Here is a 24,420-nt window from a genome sequence, read left to right as displayed (position 1 = left end):
CGTTTTTCTTTCCTAAAGAAGCTACTGTTCTTCCTCATCCGGATTTCTCGACCTCGGCACTCCTGTGCGTTACAGGATGTTTTAAGCAGCACCCCTGGCCCGTAGCACCCTCTCCCTGAGTTGTGGCAAGCCAAACCTTTCCAAACATGGCTAACCGCCCCCGGAGGCAGCAGTGCCTGACTGGGCAGCAGCCTCCCAGGCAACAGTTCCTATTCAGTGTTCGTTCAACAGTACGTGTCGACTACGTACTCTGGGCCAGTGGCCTTCACAAATGTTAAGTGGGTGTAACCAGGCTGAAGTCCTAGGTGTTGGGAAGATGAAATGAGTTAATCTGGTGTCCAGATGGAGCCGGAGAGGCAGAGACGCCAGGAGGGTATCTGGACTGTGGGGGGCAGGCAGGGAGGGGAACTCATTGTCTGGTGCTGAGCAGCAGGACGGGGGGGGGGGGGGGGGGGGGGGGTCTGCAGGGAGGGCCAAGGCAGCAGGAGGGTGGGACCTGAGCTGGGAAGGAAGAGGAGGGAGAAAGCAACAGGGAGGGGTTGAGATGGGAGGGGTGCAGACAGAGACAAGTGCATGTGATGCAACCAGAAAAGGGAGCCCAAGTGGAGGCGGGGAAGAAGCCCGGGCTCTGGGAGGAAATGCCACGAGGCAGATCATGGTGTGCACCCGAGTCAGCCACACGCGACCAGGAAGAGTGCTCGTGTCTGTTCTCAGCTCATCTGATTTTGGTTAGAAAGAGTTAAAACAGAAAATGAAGGCCTCTTTGCCAGCTCCTGCCACCTCCTCTGAATGGGCCCTGGCCAGAGGGACGGGGAAGGCAATGAGGCTTCTGTGCCTCATTCTGTGTAGTGTTATTACCGCAATTATGGCGACCATATTAAACACATCTGTAAGCACATAACACAGGGGACCGCTAAATGCCACCGGCTGGTCCCCTGGGTCCCCCGCCCACCAGGGAACCTGAAGTAATGGACTCAAGTGGAATCAAGCTGAGAACACCTGCCCAACCTGGCCACAGCTCTCGAGACATCCTGGCACACACATGACAAGCCGACAGCATGGACAACAGGCACCTAGATGGACTTCTAGCCCAGAGCAAGGACATTCTCTGGCTGCTGCTGGGAGGCAGCAACGGACTCCAGCAAACAGTCCTGAGGCATATAAAGTACGTCTGCCACATTTTTAAAATGAAACAATCTCAAACACATTGTTTTATGAGCTTTCCATTTTATTAGAAACACATTCTAAGAACAGTCGAGAAGCCGTGCTTGTGGATGCGATGGGTCACATTATTGGTTCCACAAAGATCTTCCAGAGCTCCTGCAGGAAACAGAGAAAGTAGATTCCCAAGGTTCGCAAAGGAGACCTCACAACATCAGAGAGGGAGTAATTAGCAAAGGAGAAGAGTCACCACGGGGCAGCACGCACGCTGCCGCAGGAGTGGGGAGCTGCTTCTGATTCTTCGTTGCTCTGGGCTGTTCTTTCTGCCCCACTATGGAAGAAGAGCTGGATGGCTAAGTCCTGGCATTCATCCAAGACGCATCAGGACAGCACACGATCAAAACGGACCAGAAGAATGGCAGCAAGTCACAATTTTTCCATTTGGGGAGACTATAAGTGCCACGTCCCATGACTGCTGAATTTTGTTGAGGAGCTGATTTTCCTGGTCGTGTGCTGCTCCTTCTGACACGGCAGGTGAAGGTACAGATACACCAAGTTCTTAGTGGGGACTGAATCCTCACTGGCAGTAGACCGTTTGCCGTCTACAGGGAGACGGGCGGGCAGGAAGGTGGCCCAGAGGTGGCGTAGCCGCGAACAGAAGGCTGCTCCTCACACATGGCAACCACACAAATCCAGTGCTGTGCTTGCTTGGGGAGCGTGCGAGGGAGAGCCCTCTGTTACCCCTCATCCTCCCCTCACCTCCTGAGAACTAGGACTGGTCCCCACAGACCCACCACAGAAGGGGCGGTCACAGCCAAGAGGCAAAAAGAACAAAAGTCATTCATTCCAGACCTTTGGACTTGCAGCTCCTGGTAATTATAAGGGATTTTCAAGGGTAATTTTGTTTCCCAGATTTCCCCCTATGAGCTGGGTTTAAAAACCGTAATAGGAAGTGATGTGGCTGCAGGATTAAGACCCAGCTCTGTCGCTGCCTGGTGGGGTGACTTACCTTGTCCCGGTATCCACCAAGGCAGGGGAGAAAGGAGCTCGGCCTGGTACCTGGCCTGTGTGCCGTTACTAGTATGATTACTCAGAGGCCTAGTTTGATGGACCCACTGTGCCTGGTCAGAAGGGCCATTGGTCATCAGCTAAGCCTGCCTAGTCTGAGAGGCCAGTGTATTCCCACAGTGAAGGTGTGGCCTCCAGGACTGGGGCTCCTACATCAAGAACCCCACCAAGTGCCCTCATTGCCTTCCTGTGTCACCAACCACCTCCTGTGCTCGGCCCTACTTCCTCTGGAGCCTGAACTGCCCGCAGGGAGAGAACAGGCTCTCAAGTCCAAGGCGACGGTTGGCCTACAGGCCCACCTGCAGACACAGTGACCCCTAAGAAGGGGAGAGCCCACCACAGCCTTCGGCTGCTCACATTCCTCCGCCTCGACAGCACAGGGTACGGTCCCGTGTCTGGAGGGCCCTGGGGTCAGCAGTGTCACGTGCAGCAACGATGGCCTACATGCGGTGGGGCCACACCTACCAGCTGCTGGATGCGCTCATAGACAAGGAGCTGTGGGAAGGAGGCCTCCACCGGCTCCACCGCGAAGCGCAGCTGGCCGTCCGCAAGCCTCTCCAGCCGCTGCAGCCAGGAGCGGAAGTGGTCGTAGGCTTCACACGTGACGTCCAAGTGTCTGAGCGTGAAGTTCAGCCTGCAAACAAGCAGCCGACACACATGCCTCGCCTTCCGGCTGCTCCCTGGCCTCACTCCCCACCAGCGGATTTTCACTGAGCGCCTACTGTGTACTGAGCACTGGGTGCGCTTCCTTCCTGAATCTGAAGGAGAGCCCAGGAGGTGGACATATAGTCACTGCTTCTATTTTACAGACATGGCAACCAAGGCTCAGAGAGGAAAAGTCAGGTGGCTAAGATACCACTACCCGAAAGACAGGCCCTGCCCTGAGCTACAAAGTAGAGCAGGAGGTGGATGCAGACCACCACCGACTGGCCTCCCCTGCCCAGCAAAGAATCTGCACACGAGGTACCCACGACCGTATCTGCAGTGAGTGTACAAAGGGCAGGGCCTGAGAGCAGTGGGTGGGCAGCCATCAGAGGGGCGACTTCAGAACACATTCTCCCGAGTCCTCCCAGCCCGGCCACTCAGCCACCTCTATACCCTAAACCAGCAACACAATTCATGCTGAAACTCAAATTTTTGGCCTTTCCCCCTTTTATTTCCCAGATCTTTTATTACAAGAAATTTCTGACAGCATGATCAACTGTCCCAGCTTCAACCACCGCCAGCTCATGGCCGCTGTGGCCTCTGCCTCCTGTACACCCGGACTGGATTATTAAAAAGCTAACGCCAGCCCACAGTGTCTCCTCTGTAAATACAGCCACACGCAACTCGAAAAGATAAAGGATCCTCTGCTTCTTTGTTTCACCTAAAACAAATGTAATGATAATTCTTTAACATTCCAATATCCAGTCAGGGCTCTCAAGGTTTCCCTCTGTCTGTAAAATCAGCATCCAGGCGTGGTCCACATGCAGTCCTTGCTCACGTGTGCCGTGAAGAAGCACCTCGATATTATCCGTATAAACAACATTGTGATGGATACGCCCAGGTGGACAGTGCGGACACAGCTGTGAGCGCTTCCACAGGGTGAATTTCTAGATGCTGGACTGCTGGGTCAGTAAGTAGGGTCAGTTTCATGCTTTTCTTTTTTTTTTTAAGATTTTAAGTAATCTCTACACCCAATGTGGGGCTGAACTCACAACCCCAGTATCAGGAATCACAAGCTCTACTGAGGCAGCCAAGTGCCCTGGTTTTATGGCTTTTGCTACACACTCCAAATTGCTTTCAGAAAAGTTGTGCCCTAGCAGAGAAATTGGAAAAAATGATGTAAAGTGTCCAGTACTGTGTCCACCATAAAATGGATACTCTGTCAATGGGAGCCCTAATGCTTCAGGATGTTCAAGTGCAAACGTCCTGGAGGGGCTCTGTCTGCACTGGGACATGGGGCCCTGAGGAGACAGATGATGTCCTGGAGGGGACATTCAGAAAGAGTGGCCACGTGTCCCGGCTCTGAGCATGGCTGCGTTCAAGTGCTAGTCCGCTCACAGACCAGCCGTGACAGGGTCCCTGCTGCCCCTCAGCCTCTCTCTTCCCACTGGAGAGGTGAGGTGGGCTGGCCAGCGGGTAACGGGAGGCCCCACGTGTAACGGGCGGTACGCGCTGGCACACGGCAGGTGCTCAACGAGTGAGGGACGGGACGCCGCCGATGAGAGTGCGCTCGGAAGGGGGCGCCCGGCTCTCGGGGGCGCAGAGCTCACCTCTTCTCCACAGACAGAATGGCCGTGCAGGCGTTTTCCAGTCTGTGAACGAGGCGAGACAGCGTTTTAAACAGAGCGTCGGTTAGGTCATCGTCGTAAAACACTGCGGGGAAGGAAATGGGCGAGGGGAAAACGCAACCATCAGGGAGATCTGTCCCTCGGAGGACTCCCGGACACGGCGCCAGGTCCCCGTGAACGTGCAACGGCCGCAGCTCACATGCTGAAAACCGAGCGGGTGCAGCGGGGCACCTGGGAGGCCGGGCAGAGCTCCGCGGGGGGGGGCCAGGCGCCGCTGTGACCATACGTCTTACCTTCAGCTGCGAGCAGGATGGTGGTGTGGCTATACAGGTCGGAGACATCCTCCTGAGACCAGCTGAAGGGGACCTCCGGGTCTGTGAAAGAAGAAAGGCCATATTGCGCAAGTTCCCCTCTCTGTGGGCCAGCTCCGAGGCTGAGTGACGCTTCAGGAGAGGAAACAGAGCTGGGGGTAGCTCGGAACAGCGGGCATGGCCAGGCAGCTCTGAATCCTAGCGCCCCAGCTTGAGGGCCACGGCTCCCCACGCGGCTGCCAGGGGCTGCCTCCGCCATTGAGGAGCAGGCACTGCTGTCCTCATGAACTTGCCGTGTGACTCTGAGAAAGGTGTTCCACCTCTCTGGGTTTCAATTCTGCACCAGAATGGGTATAGTAAGGCTGCCCTCAAGGACTGCCAGGGAGGGTAGGTGACCAAGCGTTTATACAAAGAGTGAACAAGCGTGCAGGTCTGAAAAAGCCTGTATAATAAATTTAGAAAACTCTCCCATGTAGTTGGCTCTGAAGCCACGTGGCCGACTCCCTGCCATGGATGGACAGAGGACAGAGAGCCATATTGGGAGGCTGCCTCCCAGTCCTGGGCAGGTGTTTAACCTGGAGCGTCTGTCCTCACCTGTAACTTGGGGACTAATGTGCTTACTGTACAGGGACACCGCGAGTCTGAGTGACAGAGTGGGTAGAAGTGACCAGCATTGGTCACTCATCAGCCGATGGAGCAGACTGGCCGTGAGCTGAGGGACTGTGGCAATAGCCGGGAGCCTCTGCTCAGCCCAGGACACAGGGTTGACGTCCTGGAGGTAGGACGAGGGGCCGTGAGTCTGCCAGGACGAGGGACAAGAAGATGCGCACCTGTGCACAAGTCGTCTTTGAGCCAGTCCAGTTCTTTGACCTTAACTACACCACCTGCAAAAGCAAAACCAAGCAGAATGTCCAAACTCAAAACAGAGAAAAGGCTGACCCTTCCCATTCTATGCCCAAATCCCCCCGCCCCCCCACCAACATCCTCTCCATGTCTCTCCTTCCCTGCAGCATTTTCTGAGCGCTAGGTCTCGGGTCTCACACCGGACACAGGGAATGCAAAGGTTTAGGAGGCGTGTCCCTGTCCTCGGGCACCAGCAGCCCAGGAGAGGTTGGCTGGCCAGTGCGCACCAGCCAGGCCATGTGGTCACGGCACTGTTGAGAGGACGTGCCAGGGGCCCAGGAGAGACCAGCTCTGGTGGCAGACGGCGGTGTCAGGGGAGGCTTCAGAGAGAACATGAGTCACACCTACTCCTCCCTTCCAGCTCTTGACGACTGGGCGTTCAACAAACAATGCGACGGGGCATCACACAGACAGGCCCCTGCCCCATGGAGCGCGTAGCCTAGTGGGGGGGGCAGATACCCATCAACTGGTCACATAGACGTCAAAATGCAACGTTTTGAGGTGAAATGAGGCTGTGGTAGGGAACTGTGACCTCGTCTGGAGGTCTGGGACCCTCAGACAGGCCAGGGAGGCCGGCACAGAGCGGGTCCTGTGAGGCAGAGGCTACTGATGGCAGGGACCGAACCCCGCAGGACCTGAGACAGGCAGAGGAGCTCAGTGTCCACTCAGAGAGCAATAGGAGACCACTGAAGGGTTTGAAGCCTGTGGGCTGGAATGACCTGATCTGAATGAAAGTGCCCCCCCACCCCCGCAAGGCTGCTCGGAAAAGGTCTGGACAGGAAGTCCAGTGAGGAGTGGCTGCCCGCCATCTATCACGTCAAGGCAGAAATCCAACAATCAGGCAGATGGGTGTGGGGGGATGGTCCAGGCAGAGCCAAGAGCAAGTGAAATGAGTGCTCGGCTCGTTGGAGAGCAAGGCTATCAGGGTAAAAGGCAGGAAAAGCAGGCAGGGGTCAGACCAGGATGTTTGGGAGCCAGAGGGCGAGCTTGGACTCCAACCCTGAAGATTTTCTGTGGGGAGTGAAGAGTCTGGCTTGCAGGACAGCCTGGGTGGGGCAGACAAGGAGCTGGGAGATCAGGTGGGGGCCGCTGTGATGTCCAGGAGGGAGAGAGCTGAAGCAGGACTCGGCAGTGGGTGTGGGAGGAGTGGATGACACAAGGACAGAGTCATCAGATCCGAAGCTCCGTGAAGCCACGATTGTGCTCCCTCCGTTCACCTGGGTCTACAGGGCAGCAGGCAGAACTCAGCTCCCACAGTCATGGTACAGGGTGTTTGTCCCAGCTGCCAAACAGAGAACCCTCCCTCTCAGGGGGAAGAGCCGCTGGGCCTCACCTCCAGCAGCAGTCAGGTGGCCGTTGAGGGCAATGTTTCGCTGGCACATGGCCAAGAGATCTGCACCGACATCTGGAACGACAGAAGGGCACGCCATAAAACGCCAGCCACCACCGCATTCCCATCTCCAGGCTCAAAAGCCTGACTGCAGAGAGGTGCAAAATGGAAAGTCGTTTCTCCTGTAGGCTTACTGCCAACATTAAGTATGTTCACTTTAAGTTCCTCTTTAACGACCTTTCCCTTCAGTAAGAGATGACGGTGCTGGTGGGGATGGACTCTGCAGTCCAGAGGGAAGGGGTGAAAGCTGTTTTGAGTGTGTATGAAAGAAACAGGCATGGGTGTTTGGAGGTGATTCATTGAGACACAGGGCAGGTTCCTACACGCTGGGGGCACGCTCTCGGAGCATGACTCCTCACGGCCATCCCTGTCTCCTGAGCCGCCCATTGCTCTGACAAGGTGGCACTTCCCTCCATTTCAGCAGAACCAATCCTCGGTACCATGCATCCTTGATGGGGCATGGGGTGCGGGGGTGCAGGCATTTTACCCAACTTTGATTTTCACTTAGGAGAGTGTATGCATGGAAGGCACAGAAAGCTGTGTGAGTGACATTTGCCCGGCCCACTATGGCTATGGACGTCCCGACCCCGTCCCATCACCCACTGAGGACTCTCCATTCCAGGGAACATGCAGAGCCTGGGACACACCTATCCCTTTCCCGGGGCCACTGGGTAGAGAGAATATTGATGGTGTGTGCCTGATAGCACACAACCAGTTCAGCAGCTTGTAAATCTTTATGGGAGTTTTTGTTCAAATAGATCTTCTGTGGGATTTTAACATATAAACCAGGTAAGAGAGGAGCAGCTTTGGCCAAGTGGCAGTGGAAGACCAGAGACCTGGGGCTGCCCCCCAATTATCCCTTTGCCAGCCCCGGAGGGAGAGCACAGAACTCTGCTCCATGGAAACCAGTATGAACCATGGGCGCCTCCCCCACCTGCCATGTGATAGCGGCCGTGTGTATGACCTGGGGCCAGCATGTGACCTTACTCTTAGTCTGCCCATCTGGACGAAGGATGGTGACAGACTCCTTGACTACTGCCCAGGGTCACTATGAAGTCACAAGCCGGGGCTGAAGCATGTGAAAGGCTTTGCCAACTAGAACCTGCCATGTAGATAGATGCGAGCTCCCTTCCTTGTGCCAGGAAACCCCCCTCTCAAGGATAAGACACCTTGGTTATATGCTGCTGTTAGGCACCAGGCACAGCGCAAAGCTCTTGGGTGGTGTATGATGGCTTGACTCTGGGAAAGGCTCGCTGAAAATTTGCCTGCACCCTGGCACAGAGCAGAACCAGGGCTGCCCCGCACACTCCCGGCCAGTGGCCAATGCAAAGTATCTGGAAAGTGTGCCAGCATCACAGGCGATCCCTAACTTCCCTTTCCAGTCTCATAAGAAACACAGAGGCGCCATGAGGAAGGGAACTAGGAATCAACAAAGATGCAAACCACAGCAGCAGATGTCCCCTTTCTGCCCAGCAGACCCTGAAGATTTAAAGTGCAGTGACACTCCCCTGATGAGATCCTACCCTCTCATGAACTAGTACATGCTTTCGGAAAAAGCGTGTGGGCCAGAGTGGGGTGTAGTTGAGAGCACCATGCCCTTGGCAAATTGCGGATGTCACCACTGAACTGCGGGTACGTGACATCACATCACTGTGGTGGGCGGGTGGGGGGATCTATGGTACTTCCTGTAACATTTTAGCAGCTTCTACGTGAGTATAACACTACTTCAAAATAAAAAACTGAGAGTGGGGCATCTGGGTGGCTCAGTTGGTTGGGCGTTTGCCTTCGGCTCAGGTCATCATCCCGGGGTTCCCAGATGGAGCCCTGCATGGAGCCTTGCATCAGGCTCCCTACTCAGCGGGGAGTCTTGCTTCTCCCTCTCCCTCTGCTGCTCTCCCTGCTCGTGCTGTATCTCTTTCTCTCAAATAAATAAAATCTTTAAAAAAAATTAAAAAAATAAAAAATAAAAAAAACTGAGAAAGAAGTCACTTGGCAATATGTATCAAAAGCTTAAAAAGGGAAGGGGTGCCTGGGTGGCTTAGTCGGTTAAGTGTCTGCCTTCAGCTCAGGTCATGATACCAGGGTCCTGGGATGGAGCCCCACATCGGGCTCCCTGCTCAGCGGGAAGCCTGCTTCTCCCTCTCCCACTCCCCCTGCTTATGTTCCCTCTCTCGCTATCTCTCTCTGTCAAATAAATAAAATTAAAAAAAAAAAAAAAAAGAAAGCTTAAAAAGGGTCACACCTGCTTCTAGGAACCTAGTGTGAGGATCAACAGACAATGGTGAACAAAGGTGTTCACTGCAGGGCAACTGACAAAGCTGCAAAGAGAAAAACAAAAACACCAAAACACATGGGAACAACCAAAATGTCCAGACACAGGAAAATGGTTAAAAAAAAAAAAAAAAAAGATGAAACATTACCTGGTCATTCAGTCATATTTATAATTTCTAATGACTTTGGAAAATACTCTTGAAAAAATGTTTTTTCACATTTTTGGCAATGTAGAGCAATGAATATATAGTCTGATTTCAGCTACTGTTTTGGAATATGTACATTCAAAGGAAAAGGGGAAAGATGATAAAAAAAAAAAAAACCCATAGACAAACAGTTCAAGTAATGGTTCTAAAGCTCCCGGAGGACAGCAACTCTGTCTTACTCACTCCTGGATCTCCTGCATCTAGGACCATGTCTGCATACAGTGGGCACTCAATAAACTGTATACTGTTGAACGAATCTGGGGACTGTAAAAGTCTGAGTCAATTTGACTTGCTGTCCTAGGAAGTTTCCACAAAAAAATAGGCAAGACTTCTATAACAGAGAAAAAACATGAAGCCTGTTTTCAAGCCTTATAAAAGGCGGACCCCTCCTGATTTTCTGAGATGTCCAGCTTTCGTGGGTGGGGCAGCGGGGCCTCCTGCACTGTAAGTGCTCCTGCACCTGGGCCGTGCTGGGCCATCCCAACATGACTGAGAAAACAACAGAGGGTGAAGAAAACCATGGAACGGGATAGCAAAATCTACAGCAGCCAAAGTTCAATTCCCGGCTGTTCCGCCTCACTTTCTGACATAGCAGGGCACGCCCTGTGGGGAAACTACTTGCCCTCAGCCCGAGACGGTGGGCCTACCTGTGCAGTAAACGGTACGTGCCACGGTGGCTGCCATGATGCTGGCCAGCCCTGTGCCCGCCCCGAGCTCCAGTACGGTGCGTCCCTGGAAGAGGTCCCGTTGGAACAGGATGTAGTCAGCCAAGAGCAGGGCACCCCGCCACACCTGGGGGAGAGACGGACAAGGAATGACAGCTGACGTGAGGCTCCAGGGAGACCCTTTGGGGCCACAGGAAGTGGGCGGGACCTACCCACCTGCTTGCCAACATCCTCCAGGGGGGTGGCCATGGTGTGTTCTGGACAGGATGGAAACCAAAAGAGAAAGGGCTACTGTGAAAATGGGGACGGACAGAACACAGACAAGACAAGGTTGCAAACCTGTTGCAAACACAGCCGGATGGGTGCTGGAGTTGAGCATTCTCCAGAGTGGCAGAAACACGGGTGGTATGACAGTTGGGAGGGGCTGTGTGAGCGTCACTCACAGACCAGGCACAGAGGCTGGCTCCGATAACCGGGAATCTCTGTCCCTCAGGTGCTGGCCCAGCCTGGTCACACACACCGCACCCTACAATCCACTTTACTGCACACTTGTCACAGTGTGTTTATGTCGTCTGGATCGGCTCTATGCTGACAACAGTCACGGTGCATTCTGCATGTTTCTCATGCTTAGAACCAGACCAGAAGTCAACAAAGTGAGTTTGAGTTTGTATCCCTTTTCAGGTGAACTATGATAAGATGTATTCTCAAGCACAAAATGTATTAGGATAAAATCTTGTGGTGGTATGGGGGGCGGGGAGAGAACAGAAATAGGAGACCGAAGAGAAAGAGGAACATGGCAAACATCTTTGCTGTTAAAGACCTGGCTCTCGCATTCTTAAGCAGGATGGGGATGGCTATCAAATTAAAATACGCACAACACGTGCACAGTGCGGGGGGGGGGCTCCATGTGCTTGTCAGACTTGCCCACAATGGACCACATGCTCACAATGGAACAGGAGAAGGGACCGAGGGACCAAGACAGGGCAGAGAACCACAGGGTCAGAAGCAGCATGGGTGATGCTGCCCACGCCCCCTCCACGAGGGTCTGCCCTACGAGGTGAGGGGGGCAGCCTGCATGCCCCTGCTATTTGGTTCCCCAACAGGGGGTTCGACCTCATGACCCTGAGATCAAGACCTGAGCTGAGATCAAGAGTTGGAAGCTCAACCGACTGAGCCACCCAGTTGTCCCTCCCCTCCGGGTATTTTTTAACTGGCTTCTCAGAGGGGTCCACAACCTGAAAACAACAACCTGATCTGTGGGTCAGAGGAAAAGGGGGTCAGGAGACTGACATCTGCTTAGCGTCCACTCTGTACCAGGCCCCATACAGGCACGTATTTGGCATTACTTATTAAATGATTACCAAAGGGCAGTATCCTGGCCCCCAGTTTATAGGTGCAAACACGGGCTCTGGGTGAGCAAGACACTTCTAAAAGGTTACGGGGCTTGTGAGGGGTGGAGGTGGGTTAAAGCCCAGCTCTGCAGCGTGCCAGAGTCCAAGACCTGGTCCCTTATGTCACACCTTACAGATGGAAGCATACAGCTGGGGATGGAACACCCAGGGGTTATCCCTGTAGCTCGAGCATTTAATTGCCTTGCCATTCTGTTCCCGCAGGGTGGGAAGGACTGACAGCATGCTGAAAGGAAGGGCCTCACCATGAGGTCCGTGAGATGGGACAGGCCAGGCCCTCTGCTGTGGGACTTTGTTCTCAGCCTGTGGGATGGTGCATTCCCCAGACATTAAACACACACACCAGAGGCTGAACCCTCGGTATAGAATAACCAAGTCTGCCACTTGGTGGCAGACCTCCCTCAGGGAGGCCAATTAAGTGAAAGCTGAGAGCAAAATGAGCCATCATAGCCCCCCCACGTCTCCCCAGGCCAGAACTTTCCAGTGTTCTGATCACATGACATAAGAACATAGGCTGTGGTGGGTGCCTGGGTGGCTCAGTCAGTTAAGCATCTGCCTTCGGCTCGGGTCATGGTCCCAGGGTCCTGGGATCAAGTCCCATGTTGGGCTCTCTGCTTCTTCTTCTCCCTCTGCTTGCCACTCCGCCTGCTTGTGCTGTGTGTGTGTGTGTGTCAAATAAATAAATAAAATCTTTAAAAAAAAAATAGAAAAAAAAAAAAAGAACATAGGCTCTGGCATCAGACAGACCTGGGTGCGAATCATCACTCTGCCACTGACTGGCTGTGTGACCTGGGGCAAGTTCCTCAACCTTTCTGGGTCTCAGTTCCCACCTCTGTGAAATGGGAATGCTCATCTCTGGAAAGGCTGTGAGGAACAGAGGTAATCCACGGAAAGCACGGAGTAGGGTTCTGAGCAGGCACTCAGTAACTACTTGTATGGACATGTGGATGGAAGAGTTTTTTTTTTTTTTTAAGATTTTATTTATTTGACAGAGAGAGAGATAGAGAGAGCAGGAACACAAGCAGGGGGGGTGGGAGAGGGAGAAGCAGGCTTCCCGCCGAGCAGAGAGCCTGATGCGGGGCTCAATTCCAGGACCCTGGGATCATGACCTGAGCCGAAGGCAGACGCTTAACGACTGAGCCACCCAGGCGCCCCGCTGCTGCTGTTTTTGAGGATGCCCTAACTGACCCTGTGTCCCCCCCCCCATGCCAGTGCCCAGGCTTACTGGGGCCTCAGATACCACGAGGGACCCTGGATCTCAAGGAACAGACTCAACCCAGAGCTCTTTTCCCCCAAATGAGCAGTGCTGGGAGTGGCAAGAGTCGTGGCTGTGGAGATGGACATAGATTCAGAACCTTCCTCACTAACCCCCCCAGCTGCGTGGCCTCGGGCTTGGTACTTCCGATCTGTATACTCTCCCTGACCCACAAACACACTGGGCCCTGATCCACACCGTGGTGCCGTACTACTGGCAGGCGAGCCAGACTTGTATTTACCTATTCTGATGATATCCTGGGGGCTGCTCTCTTGTGCTTCGTCTGCCAGGGGGTCGTCTTCCTCCTGCGTTAGAATCGTGGGATGTACCTTGTCTCTCGGAGGCCCCGCTGGCTCGGGGTCCGAAGCTGCCCGTGGTCTCCTCTCGACGTCCAAATCTCCGTCCTCGTCCAGCCGAGCTCCCAGCCCCTCCTGGATGGTGGCGTCACTCCTGCAGCCACTCCCCAGAGGGGGTCTGGCACCACCCGGCCCAGAGGGAGGCATTTCCTCTGCGGGACCCACGGCATGACGGCCACCCTCAACCCCTGAGTCTGTCTGAGAGTCTCGGTTCCACAGAAGCTTGAACTGGGACAGGAAAACTGCAAGGCAAGATGAACACAAAAGGAGACTATCTCCAAGCTGTCTCCTTCTTGCAGAAAATCTGATTTCCACCCGGACAGTTTTAAAGACCAGTTGGAGACATAGTAATGCCCACAGAAAAGGCTCATTTGACTCAGCCGAGGAGCTGGGGCCATTGAGAACGGCTACCACTTGATGAGCATCTATTGTGAAGGTGCTTGGCCCCCATATCTCAGCCCTCCCTGCCGCTATGTAGAGTGGTCCCGGCTCCACTTTACAACGTGGAAACTGAGGCTTAGGACAGTTAAGGGAGCCAACGAGACCACACAGCTTTTGACATGCCAAGGCAAGACTCAAACCAGTCTGCTCAACTCCTAAACTGATGCCCTTCACACTACACCATTCCACCTGTTAAGGGCTGGAAGACAGGACAAGGACACCAAGTGGCCTTCCCCATTTGGTGGCTAGAACGTCACTGAGACCAGTTTCAGTAAGAGTATGTGTTCCAGAGGGGCGGGCTGGAGGTGGGGGTGCAAGGGTTCAAGAGGACAGTCCTGGACTGCAGTCCTCCAACCCCCCAGGCTACCCGACCCCAGGCCAGCCACTCATCTGTTCTGGGTCTCCAGTTCCTGAACTCAGGGTCTAAACTGGGACCCAAGGGAAAGGGGAGTATTAATTACACCACAACAAGCTAATACAGAGTGATCAAAGCTGGGGAGGGCGGCCAGGGAGGACCTGTGTGAGGTGACATTTGGAGTCAGAGCTGGGAGGGAAGAATCTTCTGAGTCGAACAACAGCAAGGGCAAAGGCGCTGAGGGAGGAAGTGCATGCAGTGTATGAGGGACAGAAGGAGCAAAGAAAGGTAAGTGTGAACACACAGGCAAGGGCTGGGTTGGGCTGGGCCTCACAGGCCAGGGTGAAGAGTCTGATTTTATTCTAAGAGCAAGGCAGAGCCACTGGAGGGTCTAAATCAAGGTGCTGATGTAATCTGCATTTTCTAAAGATCCCCTTGGCTGCTGGGGAGATGAGTAGGGGGAGGGTATGCAGAGCAAAGCCAGGGAGCCCCGGTGGGAAGAGCTGGAGGCCCCCCGGTGATGAAGGGGGCCGGACTGGGGTGGGGCAATGGGAGCCTGAACCCTGACTCCCGACCAGACCATGGGCTTCCTGAGAGCAGGGCTGGGCTCATTCCCTTCTGCATTCCCAGCATCAAGTACTGCCCACCTACCCCCAACCCTGTACAAAGTAAGTGCTCAGGAAAGCACAGGACTTCACTCAATGCAACAAGGGTACTTAAGAAGTGGTATGAGGATAACAGCTGAACAATGCAATCTACCTAGTCTTTTACCCAAAAAGAGGAGTATGAGAAAGCAGAAAACAAAATGAGATCCATGGGGCTGGGCCCCCTGGCACATGTCCAGGACCTTACCAGGCTGCCCCATGCCATTCAGCCGCACCATGAGGTGCCTGTGGTTCGGGGTGTAGAGGTGGACATCTGAGAGCACAGTGTCACTTTTGAAGGTGACCTCATCCATAGCTGGGGTGGGGGCCAGCCACCATGGCCGGGTTCCTCGTGAATCATGGGACAGCAGCACCTGGAAGGCAAGATCAAGTCCTCAGGACAGCAGGTCCCAACGGGGAACGGTATAAACACTCCCCAGTCCGGTGGTAAACAGCTTTGCATTACCCCAGGAGAAGACGCTTCCCTTTTTAAATTTTCTTATGTTTTTCCTAAAGTAGAAAGTCTCGGAGCCTTTGCAAGGGAAAAGAATCCAGCTAGAATTGTGTTATTTTGTTTGCAGTGTGTTCATTTGCACAGGAATCTTTTGTTTATGGCAAAGGATCTGAATTTCTATTTATACTGATAAAGTTTTCCTTCCCTTTTAATCTTTTCCAACTTCTTTATTGTGAAAGTTTTCAAATAGACAAGAAAGTTGAGGGCATAGCATAATAAACAGCCATATACCCACTGCTTAGATCCAGTGATCAACACCTTGTCATATGGGCTCGATTGATCTGTCTACCTGGGTTTTTACCTCCCTGAACTGAAAGTAAATTCTAGACATCACATTTTATCCCTAAATTCCTCTATAGTGTCTCTTAAGACATCTGTCACATAACCGTAAGACCGTTAGCAAATCTAAGATAATTTATGATTCCTTTGTACCGTTTAAAACCCCATCCCTGGGGCGCCTGGGTGGCTTAGTCATTAAGCATCTGCCTTTGGCTTGGGTCATGATCCCACGGTCCTGGGATCGGGCCCTGCATCCCTGGGATCGTACCCCACATCAGGCTCCCTGCTTCCGTTCCCTCTCTTGCTGTCTCTCTCTGTCAAATAAATAAATAAAATCTTAAAAGATAAAAAAATACATAAAAAATAAAACCCCAGCCCTGTCCATAGCCAATTTTCTCCATTTCTCATGCAAATACCTTTTATAGCTGGTTTTCCCTAAAACAGTATTCAATCACAATTTACACTTTGCATTTAGTTATTGCCCCTTTGGTTTTTTCTTATCCTAGAAGTTGACTCCAATGGCCCAAATACCCTTTGCTGCTTTAAAACATTCTTTTTAAATTTAAAAAAGTGTGTGGGGGGAGTAGATTCAAAGGGAAAGCAACCAAGGCAATCACCGTACAGGTGATGTACAGATGTGGGAAATTATGCAGGTGACACAGCAATAACTGAAGTGTGGAAAACTACGCCTGCTGCAAAGAGGTCAAAACAGGAAGGCTTCCTCTCCAACCCGATGTTCTGCCTCATCAAAAAGCATCAAAAGGCAGCAACATGCATAGCCATGGGTTGGGATGCTGGGTGGAATAGGTGTGTAAACCCCAGTCTCCCACCTCGTAGCTATGTGACCTGGGGGAAATCATTTCACTTCTTTGGACCTGTTTCTTTAGCTATATATTCTCACCTTGCAGGGTTCCTGGGGTGTAAAGAACTGAGCAGAGTTCGTGGCCCACAGCGGTTGTTAATTCCTTGTGCTGGGGTTGGTTTCAGGCGTTTGGCCCAAACGCCTCCTGACCTCCTACAGGAGCTGTTCCTACCTGGGTAGGTGTGCACTAGCTGTGTGTCCTAGGCATGTCATGAAACCTCTCAGGCCTCTATTTCTTCAACTGGAAACTGGAAAAAAAAATAACCCAGGCTGTCCTCATAGTTTGAGCACAAATAACTGGAGTTCCTACATTTAAGGACTTGCCATGTGGAAACCAAAATCGTACTTACACAAAAAATTTTTGTGAAAAAGCTGACCCCTTGTTAAATTAGTCTCCATGCTGACTCCCCCACTTGACACTAGAAGCCAGCACAGAGCAAGTGGGTTGTAAAGCGAGGCTGTGAATCTAGTAAAATGATGCAGGATTTCATGGTGCTGGTGAAAGTGACGGAGGAGACATGCTCCATCCTCAGGCAAAAGCCCTCAACCAATGAGGACTGGAAAAATTAGGCTGCATCCAAAAAGAGGACTAAATGTCTCTGTCTGGGAATGCTACAACTGGATGCGTTTCAGTCCCGTCTCCTCATTGGAGAAGAGGGAAAGAACACCCAGACTGCAGATGGGACCCCCCTCGCACCTCCATCACTAGGGTTTGAGTGCATTGGCTCTCTAAAGCCGTGGGGGCCAGACTCTGACGCTCTCAGCCTTTCTCCCCTAGGATTCCCCTCCAAAAGCAGTTTGCTGGGATCTGAGGATTGAAATACGTCCCCGCCTCCCAGGCTTTCCCTCTTTCAGGTGTCACTCTGCCCACTCATTCAACAATGGGGATTTGGGCGAAGTTCTGTGACAGTTTGTGTCCGGGCGCGGGATAATGCTGGGCAGGGTGTGAAGACTGGGAAGCTGGAGGGACCGCGGTCCGGGGGCGCGGGGGCGGCGCGCAGAGTTGGGAGTCAGGGGCTCCAGGGACCTCCTCCCCTCCCAGGGCTCCTCTTTCAGTCTTGCCGCCTCCCTGAACGCCTCTCAAAAGGCATTTACAGTTCGGCCTCGTCCTCCCTTCTTAATCCGGAACCGAGAGGGCTGCTTGGGCCCGGACAGAAACCCACATGACAAGGCTCCTTCTCCCACCACCATTGCTCGACAGGGGACACTGAGGCCAAGTGGGGACTAGGGCTTCAGGTCGGTGGGGGCCCGGTTTCAAGGTTAGGCTCGCTGCCAGGAGGCTCCCTGCACTCTCCCCATCCTGCCGCCTCTCCCGAGAGCTTACCGGCCGCGGGCTGCAGGATAGAGTCCGGCCGAGTCCTCTAGCGGCCTGGTCTCAGGCGGCCGCCATAGTAGGCGGTCTGCGCAGGCGCGGCTACGCCCCCTCTGCGCGCGCCCGCCGGCGCCGCGCCGTGGCCACGCCCACCTGCCCGAGCTGCCCTGGCTACAGATTCCTCGGTACCCTTCCTAAACAAGAAGCTGTGGGACCTTGGTCCCTCGTATTTTGTGCCTTTCGCCATTCACGAGGCCTGACACGGACCTGCCATGTCGGGCCGTGAGCGTCCTACCGTAAGTTAGGACCCAGCGGCAATCCTACTTTGGGGTCACCTCTTCCAGGAGCCTTCCTTGAGTCCCCCTTCTCCAGCTCACGTTGACCAGTGTCTGGGCTCTCCGCATCAGAGCACCTGTGACTCTGGTTGTCAAAACATGTTTACCTGTCTCCATCACTAGGATTTTAGTGCATTGGGGGTAGAAGAAGCTGCAGGGTCACATCTGCAACCCAGGCTGGACTTCTCCGAAGCCAAAAGGGGGAATAGAATAATGCTTGTAAAGCAGTTGGCATCATCCTTGGCATGCTGTGAGCCCCCGAAAAATGGCAACTGTACTTATAAGTTATGTATATATATTTTTGAGGAGAAGCTTTTATTTTTTAAATTTATTTTTATCTTTTTCATCATTATAAGTGTACTCTTTTTTTTCTTTTCAGATTTTATTTATTTGACAGAGAGAGCAGGAACACAAGCAGGGTAAGTGGGAGAGGGAGAATCAGGCTTCCCGCCGAGCAGGGAGCCCGATGTGGGGCTCAATCCCAGGACCCTGGGATTGTGACCTGAGCGAAAGGCAGACGCTTAACGACTGAGCCACCCACGCACCCCTATAAGTGTACTCTTTTATCCCACCCCCCCCACCCACCTCCCCTCTGGTAACAATCAATTTGTTCTCTATAGTTAAGAGTCTGTTGCTTGGTTTCCCTCTCTCTCTCTCTCTCTGTTTTTCTTTTGCTCATTTATTTTGTTTCTTAAATGCTATGTATGCGTGAGATCATGTGGTATTTGTCTTTTGTCTTTCTCTGGCTGATTTATTTCACTCAGCATTATACTCCCGAGCTCCATCCCTGTCATTGCAAATGGCAAGATTTCATTCTTCTTTATGGCTGAATAATATTCCATTTTATATCTACACCACATCTTCTTTATCCATTCATCATTCGATTGACACTTTGGCTGCTTCCGTATCTTGGTTATTGTAGATAATGCTGCTATAAACACAGGGGTGCGTGTATCTCTTTGAATGAGTGTTCTTGTATTCCTTGGGTAAATACCCAGGAGGGACATTGCTGGATCATAGGGTAGTCTATTTAATTTTTTGAGGAACCTCCGTACTGTTGTCCAGAGTGGCTGCACCAGTTTGCATTCCCACGAACAGTGTACAAGTGTTCCCCTTTCTCCACATCCTCACCAATACCTGTTGTTTCTTGTGTTGTTGAGTTTAGCCATTCTGACAGGTGTGAGGTGATACCTCACTGTGGTTTTGATTTGCATTTCCCTGATGCCAAGTGATGTCGAGCATTTTTTCATGTGCCTGTTGGCCATCTGTATGTCTTCTTTGGAAAAATGTCTGTTCATGTCTTCTGCCCATTTTTTTCTCAGATTATTTATTTTTGAGGTGTTGAGTTGTATAAGTTCTTTGTATACTTTGGATGCTAACCCCTTATCAGATAATCATTTGCAAATATGTTCTACCATTCCATAGATTGCCTCTTAGTTTTTGTTGCTTGCTTCCTTTGCTGTGCAGAAATTATTTTGATGTAGTTCCAATAGTTTATTTTTGCTTTTGTTTCCCTTACCTCAGGAGACATATCTAGAAAGAAGTTGCTACGCCTGATGTCAAAGAAGTTACTGCCTGTGTTTTCCTCTAGGATTTTTATGGTTTCAGGTCTCACATGTAGGTCTTTCATCCATTTTGAATCTATGTTTGTGTGTGGTGTAAGAAAGTGATCCAGTTTCATTCTTTTGCATGTAGTTGACCAGTTTTCCCAACACCATTTGTTAAAGAGATTGTCTTTTTCACATTGGATATTCTTTCCTGCTTTGTCAAAGATTAATGGACCTTATAAGCTATTATTGTTGCTTACAGCAGTTCATCCACGTGGTAAACACCCCAGATGTGCTGGGGGCGGGGCACATGCAGACCATCTGGTCAACAGGCCTGGTGAATCTGTTCTTCATCCTTCTAAGCCCTGCAAATGTGAGCCATGAAACTGTTGCTAATGTCCTAGGGCTGCTGTAATAAGTCACCACAAACACAGTGGCTTAAGTCAACAAGAAGTTATTTTCCCAGAGTCCTGGAGGCCAGAAGTCCCAAATCCAAAGGCTCTAGGGAATGATCCTCTGTATTAGTCAGTTCAGGCCACTGTAACAAAACACCATAGACTTCATGGCTTAAACAACAGACATTGATCTCCTCATGGTTTAGGAGGCTGGGAAGTCCAAGACCGAGGTGCCAGCATGCTTGGGGTCTGGTGAAAACTTTCCCCTTGGGTTGTAGACAGCACCTTCTCTCAGCCATCACCTGGCTTCTGCTTTGTGTGCATAAGGAGAGGGAGGAAACTCTCTGGTGCCCCTTCTCAGAAGGACGTGAATCCTCCTCCGTGGTCAGGCTCTACCCTTATGACTTCACTGAACCTTATTTACTTCCTTAGAGGCTCTATCCTTCAAACACAGCCTCACTGGGGGCTGGGGAGGGGCATATGAATTTGGGGAGGGACAAAAACATTCAGTCCACACCACTTCCTTGCCTCCGTCGTTGCTTCTGGTGGCTCTCAGCAGTCCTTGGTGTACAGATGCATCACTCCCAATTTTTGCCTCTGTGTATGTGTATGTCTAAATGGCCTTTTGGTAAGGGTACTAGTTACTGGATTAGGGTTCACCTAATCCAGCATGACCTTGTCTTCACCTTATTACATCTGCAAAGACCCTATATCCAAATAAGGTTATGTTCAGGTGCAGGGTCAGGACTCGAACATATCTTTTGGGAAGACACAATTCAACCCACAATAGAAACTATCTTGGAAGGGATGCCGCCCCCCCCCCCCCGCCCCCCAGTCCTCCTGGCTAAGGCTCCCAGAACAGAAACAAGCTAGCCCCCCTGTGCCCTGCAGGAATTCCTGACCCACAGAATCCATGAACATAACAAAAGGGTTATTATTTATGCCACTAAATTTTGGGGTAGTTTGCAACACCACAGGAGCTTATCAGAATAAGGGGGAGTGAGAACCAGCCCTTCTTTGCAGGATTCTGCAGGTGGGGGCAAGGGGAGAGGTCCCTCCCCATTCCACTGCTCAGTTATTTATAAGCCACTCTGCCGGCCCCTTCTTATTCAGGTCTTCCTTCATCCACACGACCACCCCCGAGGCTCAGAGAGATGAAGTGCCTTACCGGAAGTCACCCAGCAGAGCTGGCATGCAGACTGGTCTCCCAGATGTCTGAGCGGGCGTGCTGGATGAAGCCTAGGCCAAAGGCCCTTTTCTGTATGCCTCTTCCCGTGAGCGGCTCTCCCAAAGCTTGGCAGCACAAGGGTTATGGTGCCAGCCCACGCATGCCGGTATGTACATTACCCCCGCCGCCTGGGCTAATGACAGATCATGTATGCAACAAAGGAAGGTGGACGCACTGCGAGATGTATGATAAGAAACCAGCTTGCAGGAAATTGCTGTCAGGTGATTATTATTGGCTCGGGTATTCAGAGCAGTCCCCTTTCCAAAGGTCGTGTGTTTACCAAATGCTTGATGTGTTTTCCCAATCAGCTCTAGACGATTTTATCCTCCCGAGGGAGAGCTCTTCCCCTCAGACTGCTGACAGCCGGGTGATTATAATTCTGCCCCCCTGCCTCCCGCTAGCTTCTAACACCACCTGCTACAAATGCACAGCGGTCGCCTGCTTCTCTGGTTCCCTGTTCTGTGTGGAGAGGCACCAAGCTGACCCTCGGGTGCGCCAGCGCTGGGTTCAAATCCACAGCAGGGCCACTGACTAGTCCTTTCCACTTGTTCAACACTGAATTGCGGGGAACGTTTAACATACTAGGTGGTAGGGCGAGTTACTTCCCTGGAACTTAACATTCTAATTTCTTGAGTATTGATGATCATACCCATCTTTGAGAGTGAGTAAAAGAGAACACGAGGAAGGTTCCAGGCTCGACTCTCCTGCCTCCCTGGGGGTAACCTGCCAGCCTCTGTTGCAGTTTTAAAGACCCCACTAATTTCACTAATTTTACCAAGTCACATTAGATTAAAAAAAATAAACAAGTTACAGGGCCGTACAAACTGTATAAATCTTATGTATGTGAGAGAAAACGCTCACAAAATATTACATTTGTCCCCCCCCCCCCCCCAGGATGTATGCAGCTTATGTGAATGCACAAAAAGAAGTCTGCAAAGATGTCTTCAAACTCAAGTAGTGGTTTCTTCTTGGGGGAAGGTAGGGTGGGGACAGGTCCGGGAGGACTTCCAGCCTCGGGCTTCTGGCCTCCAGAACTCTGAGAAGGAAATCTCCGTGGTTTATGAGCCACTCCGTCTTTGGTGTGGTGTTATAGCTGCCCAAACGAGCGAGGTTACGAATCGGGGGATTTAGTGTCTTCATGAAGCTCTATAGGTGGCACCACCCTTTCCTTCCAGAACGTGCTCATCACCCCAGAAATAAACTCCGAGCCCACGGGCATTCACTCCCAATTGTCCTCTTCCCTGGCAGTGCCTAATCTGCTTTCTGACTATGGATTTCGCATAAATGGAATCCTACAATATGCCCTCTTTTGTGTCTGGCTTCTTTAACTGAGCATATATTTTCCAAGTTAATCCATGTTGTAGCATGATTCATTACTTTGTTCCTCTTTAACGGCAAAATGATATTTCATCATATGGATAGACCACATTTTATCTGTGCATTTGTTGCTGGATAGGCATTTGGTTGTTTCTACTTTTCTTGGCTGTTATGAGTAAGGATGCTATGAATACACATGGAAAGTTTTTATATGGATATAAGTTTTCCTTTCTCTTGGCTGCATACCGTGGAGTGGAGTTGCTGGGTCCTAGGGTAATGCTATATTTAATTTTTTGAGGGCCAGCCAGCCCATTTTCCAAAGTGGTTGCACCATTTATATCCCCTCCAGCTGAGTGGGAAGGCTTCAGTTCCCTGGAGTTTCATCTTGCTGGGGAATTCTTGGAACCAGTGTAAAATGTGTGCTTCTGAGTTGTCACACCTAAGAGTTGAAGGCACCACGGTATTTGTACACCGAATCCTACAGTCATTGGTTAGGGCTGCTAATTCTTTGGCTTTTCTGATCAGCCGCATATGAGGAGAGTGACTTCAGTGAAAATGTCCTGGGGCCGCCTTGTCAGAAGTCAGGCCCACAGGCACAGAAATGGTCTGGATGAGGGGCTGTGGTGCAGTATCTATAGTGCCTGCTACCATTGTTTTTGCGAATTGTTTTAGGGTCGCCCAGCCAATGCTCACCTCCTCCACTGTGGTGTTAAAATTGCACAATTTAGGGTCTTTAGTGGGCTGAATAGTATCCTCCAAAAATTCGTGCCCACGTGGAACCTCCGAATGTGACCGTATTTGGAAATAGAGTCTTTGTAGATGTCATTAGTTCATGATTCTGAGATGAAATCACCCACCATCCTAGAAGTGTCCTTATAGAGAGAGGAAGGCACATGGGGAGAAGGCCATATGAAGACAGAGGCAGAGATCGGAGTGATGTGTCTACAAGCCAGGGAATGACCGAGATTGCCGGGACCCCAGAAGCCAGGAGAGAGGCGTGGAGCATTCATTCTCTCCCTCAGAGCCTCCTGCAGGAACCAGCCTTGCAGATGTAAGTGGCATGAGAGCAGGGCCTTGCTTGTCCTGGTCATCCTTATCATGCTGTGCACCTGTGTTTGCAGAATGAACGAGAGCCTGGAGAACCCAGGAGCACCGTGGGAGGCACTGTTGCCTGGGATGTCACCAGGAATGCCCGATTTCAGAGAGGCTGGCCACTGACACCCCATCCTCTCCCTGTGCATGGTGAGCAGGAGAGCTCTTAGCGATCCACTTAGACCTGGGTCAAAATGTTCTCTTTTGAGATGAGCTTGCAAAGTCGCCCTGTTCTTCCCTGCGTCTGGAGAGTAAGGAGTATTTCCAATTGGCGCGAGCCTGCTCTGTTTTTCTTCTTGCCTCTGGGTTATCCAGGTCCCAGGATGCTGGTGGAGGGTATGGAGTAGCAGCCTGTCTTCCCTGCCAGGCTCCCTCCCTCCTCCAGTTATGGGCCTGCCCAACCAAGATATCCCATCGCTGTATGCTGGCACGAATTGTGGGGTCCCAGGGCAATCGCCAGGGGTCCCAACAGTGGGGTCCATCACCTCTGAATATCGAGAGCAGCAGGAGCATGCCAGGGGCAGGGAGGGGGGGCTACAGACCATCTCTCCAGGGAGGGGCCACCCACTTCTCAACAGCCTTGGTCTCTCATCTGGTTTCTATTTCATTTTATTTAAAATACACCTCTTTCCTTCAAGCTGGGTATGGGTTGATCTTCTCGAGCTGAGTAAGGGGCAGTGACTCTGGAATACAAAGCCATGTCCCAATTATTAATCCCAGAGGAATGGGAGGCATGCCAGGCATCCTGCATAGTGCGTCACCATTGGTCCTCATCACAGTCCTGCAACAGAAGGCTTGCTGTTCCCATTTTATAGATGAGGTCAGAGAGGT

The 24,420-nt window shown here is 51.8% G+C and overlaps 1 protein-coding gene across 4 annotated transcripts; it reads right to left on the bottom strand.

Moving 5' to 3' along the window:
* Positions 1–1,211: 1,211 nt before the first annotated feature.
* On the bottom strand, positions 1,212–21,306 carry METTL22 (methyltransferase like 22). 4 transcript variants are annotated; one of them, XM_027613906.2, is made up of 11 exons: positions 21,121–21,306; positions 14,917–15,082; positions 13,154–13,510; positions 10,465–10,505; positions 10,231–10,375; positions 7,050–7,121; positions 5,644–5,697; positions 4,796–4,876; positions 4,485–4,587; positions 2,695–2,863; positions 1,212–1,320 (listed from the first exon to the last, which is right to left on the bottom strand). In XM_027613906.2, exons 2-11 carry the CDS (start codon positions 15,020–15,022, stop codon positions 1,285–1,287), a joined length of 1,164 nt encoding a protein of 387 aa, XP_027469707.1. In that variant the 5' UTR covers positions 15,023–15,082; positions 21,121–21,306; the 3' UTR covers positions 1,212–1,284. The 4 variants fall into 4 exon arrangements, with proteins under 4 accessions (XP_027469707.1, XP_027469705.1, XP_027469706.1 ...); XM_027613904.2 differs by lacking the exon at positions 21,121–21,306 and adding an exon at positions 17,688–17,775; XM_027613905.2 differs by lacking the exon at positions 21,121–21,306 and adding an exon at positions 16,403–16,565.
* Positions 21,307–24,420: the final 3,114 nt, after the last annotated feature.

The sequence above is a fragment of the Zalophus californianus genome, chromosome 10 (assembly GCF_009762305.2).
Source record: "Zalophus californianus isolate mZalCal1 chromosome 10, mZalCal1.pri.v2, whole genome shotgun sequence".
NCBI classification, from domain to species: domain Eukaryota; kingdom Metazoa; phylum Chordata; class Mammalia; order Carnivora; family Otariidae; genus Zalophus; species Zalophus californianus.
The sequence above is the reverse complement of the archived record's forward strand: the minus strand, read 5'-3'. Positions and strand labels throughout refer to the sequence as shown.